The sequence below is a fragment of the Acyrthosiphon pisum genome, chromosome A1 (genome assembly GCF_005508785.2).
Source record: "Acyrthosiphon pisum isolate AL4f chromosome A1, pea_aphid_22Mar2018_4r6ur, whole genome shotgun sequence".
Taxonomy (NCBI): domain Eukaryota; kingdom Metazoa; phylum Arthropoda; class Insecta; order Hemiptera; family Aphididae; genus Acyrthosiphon; species Acyrthosiphon pisum.
This window is the reverse complement of record NC_042494.1, coordinates 37,523,156-37,528,806: the sequence shown is the minus strand read 5'-3', so window position 1 is coordinate 37,528,806 and position 5,651 is coordinate 37,523,156. Positions and strand designations below refer to the sequence as shown.

The following is a 5,651-nucleotide window of genomic DNA, read 5'->3' as shown; positions in this document are numbered from 1 at the left end:
GTATGGCTTCTTTAACCAAGCCTTTCACGCTTGTGAATGCATTGATTCAATATCCATTCAATATGTATGTCCAAATAACCATATATTAAGTATATAATATAATATATAATATACAAATATATAATAATATCATGGTGTATTACTATAAGTATAAGTCTTAAACAATTTATTTTAATAAAAGTATTAATGATATGAAATATGTATGTACATTTGAATCATCAAGCACTTATGTATTAGGAAAAATAACTCTTATTTTACTTTAAAATATTTTTAATGGTTAAAAAGGTAATAAAAAGGTCAAGTCATCTCTAATAATTGTTAATGATAAAATTACCCTGAGTTAACACAACCCGATTATATAAAAAAAACTGCAGGAAAACGTACTACAAAATTACAAAAATAGCAGAGTATAAATTATTAATCCTACGTATGGAATAAACATGGATAATTATTTAATAAAAATAAGTTAGTCGTTACATAACTATTAATTAAATTACCTGTATTAACTATAAAGTATATCTACCTAAATTTGCATATAAATTATACCTTACCTGATAAAACGTAACAATTTATAATTTTTCTTTTAATAACTATCTTATAATATTTTATCTTTAGCATAACATAATTTTATAATTTTTTTTATAATAACTATTTAATAATATTTTCTCTTTAGCATATAACATAGTTTTAGATATTTGAACTATAATTTGAAACATTTCGAGTGCGCGCTTAACAACTTAGTGATTAGATGCATCAAGTTTAGAAAGTTAGATGAAAATGAAGTCACAATTATTAAATTTAATTAAATTTTCAAAAGTCAAAATTATCTGAACAGATTAATATAATCATTTAAGTCGACGTGACGACGTCCATTATAATTTTCTGAAACTGAAATCGCAACTGTCAATATTAATTTGTCATTTATAATTAATTTCCTTCAATATAATATATAGCGTGTACCTAAAATCGATTTGTGAGAGGCTAGCAATTTCATTAAAATGTATATGTAATTAAAAGCCCTTTTTGACAGAATCCATTGGAAATATTTAACATGATCGTTAACTACTCGTACAGTAGATCGGCTCGACCACTTGTTCACTATTATGATATGCGAATACAAAGCAAATGTGATTAGTAAAAACATCACTGCAGTATGGTCCTATAGAGATACAGAACGATTCGTACTGAAATACTGAATCATAATATTTCATTATTATTTATAGGGATTTTTACGTGGGTCAATACTCATCGCTCACTTTTGCGATTCCCGTATGGCTTAAAAATATAATGCCAAAAACTGAAAATCACATGGAACACGTGTCCAACAATAACGTTAGACTGCGGGCCGCGGCTGTAGGTACACTCCGGAATCCCTTATCCTATATAATATTATGATGATAAATACGACTCAGCAAAGTCAGCATTGGCATAAGTAGATTCGGTCGCCGATCGATGGTTTCAGAATTGGCTCACTGGGAAGAATGCAATTATTCCATGATCCCGACCAAACACATCAGATTTGTTGACGTCGAAAAACGGTTGCTCGCAAACCGATGTCCAACGACGCTCACATAATATTATACTATTTATAGACGTGACACTGCTCCGCGCGCAGCAGCGCAATTAGTCATTCCACCACAGCCAACTCTACTCACACACACACACATCACTTAAATCACCAGAAAGACAACAAACTCGTGTAAGTGTGTTATATATATATATATATATATATACACACACACAGACACACACATATATAGCACGTGTGACTAAGTCGGGAACCACCTCTGCAATTTAAAAACGACGAGAGATAGAGAGTGGTAGAAAGAGAGAGGGGGGAGAGGGAGAGATAGAAACAGGGATGTATGTGATCGCAGAGAGACAGAGAGAGATCGAGTGAAAATAAATATTAAGAGGAATGGAAGAAATAAAATAAAATAACAACCGCGAGTTTGGCCCGATGTAAACGAACCCTTCGGTTTATTCAGTACGGCCGCGACCGTTGACCGGTCGACAGATCATAATTTTACTATCATTATTATGACCGAGTCGCTGAGCGGTATAAACCCGGTATCGTCGACACGGCCGTCGCAGGCCCCGTCCGTGATTTGTGTGACTACCAATTTTGCCATTACTGCGCGTTGACATTATTATTTCGCGGTACTGTTCATAACGATTTACACCTGACGACCACCGCCGCCGTGTGGTTATCACTACTTCCGGTCTGAGGCGCCGCCGACACCTCGTACGTTACAGGCATTGCAGCATCACAGGTCACGGTTTCCGGACAGTTATAATGGACGGTAAATAAGCGGCGTCGTCGCCGAGTGCGGGCGAACGTCTAATTTTTTTTTTCAATCGCAAGCTTTTGTTATATTGGTCTGCTTTCGACTCTGGGCTTTGACAAAATAGCAATCCCGTCGTAAATAATACACAAATAATGTATATCATTCACATATTTTCTCGTCAATCTATAAGTCAAAATGTGTGCATGTATCTCCGGACCGGAAATATTACAAATATAGTGGTTATGTAACATAATGACAATTTTATGTGATAATGAATTGTTTCTTGTACACATAATTTATATTACACACGAATACGACCAAAAAGGTTGTACTAAAAACCAAAGTAGGTACAAATTACCTTGATACGCATTCTGTTTACTTCATAAAGGTTAGGTGATTTATTATTTTATTCCTCTAAAAACACATACCCACTACGTATACCAAATATTTAATATAAAGTGTATAACTTAATTATTTCGTTATTATTATAGTATATAGGTAGTACGATAACGTAATTTCTTAAAAGTTTATTCTGTGTTTATCCTTGAAATTAATGAGCTGAGTAAAATAAAATGGAAAAACAGTTTTGTAACTAATATGTTTTAAAGTTTCTTACAGAAATAACAAATAGGTTATTTTTTTTTTAAGACACTATTTTTCATATGTCTCTTAACACAAAAATAATTATATTTTAATAGGATAATTATTTAATCGTTCTCTAAGTAAATATATTTACTAAATAGTCAACATTTAATTTTACAACTATAATAGTTTACTAAGCTAAAAAAATTAAATATTTACATTCGTAATAGTTATGCTACATTTTAATAAAATATTGCAGTATACATAGGATAAACTGTCAAACGAAATATACATTTACACCAATCGTTTTCCATGATTATAATTGTAAAATGTAGTCATTATATTATTATATAGCTAAATGTATACGCGTAACATTAACTGAGTGTTTCTGATAATATATTGCCGGAATTAATCAAAATATTAAAAATAAATCTAATAAAAATAAAACGTTTTTCCCTTTAACTAAGGACGCTGAGATGCTTAATGTATAATACAAAAAAGTCGTAATTATTCATACGTGACAGCTTCCAAAGACATTCATATTTCAGATTATTGGATGTAGACCAGAACTTTTTAATAATTCATTGCATAGTTTTAAGATAGGTATGCAGTAATAACATATAGGTAGATAAAAAAAATAAATAGATTTTATGATTTAAAAAAATACGAATATAAGGTAGGTATGCTATTATACGTTTATCACAAAAATATAACGAAATCAAGTTGTCGTCAAATTCGATCAAAGTGACCAATGTGTTTGTAAACGGAATTTTGAATTGGGTTACAGAAGAAAATAGGTAAATCGATGATGGGGCTCCGATTTTCCGGTAGGATATATACAATATAAAGAGATTAGAGTGTCGTAGAGTTCGATAAGTAACTCGTAAAAACTTCACCGGCAAGAACATTTTACCTGCACGCTATAAGGATATAATAATATGTCAACTCCACCGTTGTAAATTGTTTTGAAACAATCCTTTATGATCGAACTATACACATTTCACAGGCCTAGAGCTGACGGTATTTGAAACGGTTTAACGTGCCCGTAGGTACTATACATATATATATATATATATAAATATATTTATATTTTTTATATACTTTATGATATGACGTCTTTGAATACAATTACTTTTCAATCTTTTGTAGGAAGTTTAGTTTTTATACAATATCGATATATCTTGCATACCTATACCCATATGTTCTTTTAGTAAGCGGTTTGGCGAGTTTTTCCGGTATCTCGGGTATATTCCGGTATACAGAGGTATTAAGACGTATCATTCGGAAAAATGCTTGGTTTACCTACTCAGTAGGTACTCTCTATATATGCCTATATTATATAAATACCGACAGCTACTCATCCCATTATAATTTATACAGCCGTTACGCCGTGGCTTTGCACAATATTATCTAAAATATCTTTTGACACACTAAAGCAATTAATACATAGACAAGTAATAAGCATACAATTCGCAAAACTGACATGGTGGAGTTATAATTAATTTTGACAGTTGGTTTAAACTTTGAGCGGGTTAGTCAATAAATAGAGATAAAATGTATTCTGTGTATATTGTATAGTGATTGGAAATTATACGAATAAACAATTTTAAATAAAAAAAGGTGGGTAAGTGGATGTCCCTCTGCTGTACAGTAGGACGTTACAAGTGGGTCACTGTATAATGGATAGTATTAAATTTGAATTCAATGATATAATATCACTGTATAAGAAAAACGATTCTGAGCGGAGACGATATGTCAGTCTAGGTATAAGGTATATTATAAGTAGGTATACTTATCTATAGTATTAAAAAAAATTGACCTATAATAGGTATTAATAATATACCTATTCCAAATTAATCATATCACAATATCCATTAGGTACTTAAACGCGTTATACATCAACAACAAACCGTGGTACTATCATAGATATATAATAGTATACTTTAGAAGTTTCAAGTACCCACAAGTAATATTATACAATCACAACAAAATAACTAAAATAGTTATTCGAGGTTTTTTTAATATGTAATTTCGTCGAAATTTGAACTTAAAATGACTATAAAAATAAACTGTGCTTATGTATTTCTTATAATTTTTGGTAACAGAATTAAATATTTACGTGAAATCTTGTTTTAAATTTTCAATCCTTAGATATAAAAGTTGAACATTTTATAAATTTTTAACTACAAAATAATTATTCAATTTTAAATTTGATAAATTTTGTCAAAATGTCAACTTCAAATGCTTATAAAAAAAATGTGTGCCTATGTATTTTTAATATTTTACAATTGCTATTGTAACAATGTATCAGGAGCCTTGCATTAAATTTTCACGCATTTTTACCAAACAAATAAAACTTTATTGATATTTATAGAAAAAAAAAATAAAAAAATTGAAAACATATGAGACTACTAAAGGTAAACAAATTTATGAGGAATTTTGTATTACATTTTCAAATCTTGGATTTAAAAAGAAAATTTTTCATGAATTTCTAACTAAATATAATTTGCAAATTTTCGTTATTTTTACGTATTTTGTCAATATTTGAACTTTAGATGCTTATAAAAAAAAAATTGTGATTATGGATTTTTAATTTTTTTTGTCTGCCTTTGAAATAACATAATAGGAACCTTCTATTACATTTTCAAGCTTTTTTAACCGACAAATACATTTTTATTGATATTTATAGAAAAAAAAACAAAAAAAAAAATGGAAACTGCAAATGTCCGTAAACAGCTCAAAATAAATCAAAATATTTGAAAAATGTTATGGTGTGTTGAA

General features: G+C 29.8%; 1 protein-coding gene across 1 annotated transcript in view; it reads left to right on the top strand.

Moving 5' to 3' along the window:
* The first annotated feature begins 1,942 nt into the window (after positions 1-1,942).
* LOC107882620 overlaps positions 1,943-5,651 on the top strand; it is a 39,519-nt gene continuing 35,810 nt past the window's right edge. The window contains exon 1 of the mRNA XM_016801221.2: positions 1,943-2,303. Within this exon, the coding sequence (XP_016656710.1) occupies positions 2,297-2,303 (7 nt within the window). The 5' untranslated portion in view covers positions 1,943-2,296. The remainder of the gene's footprint in view (positions 2,304-5,651) is intronic.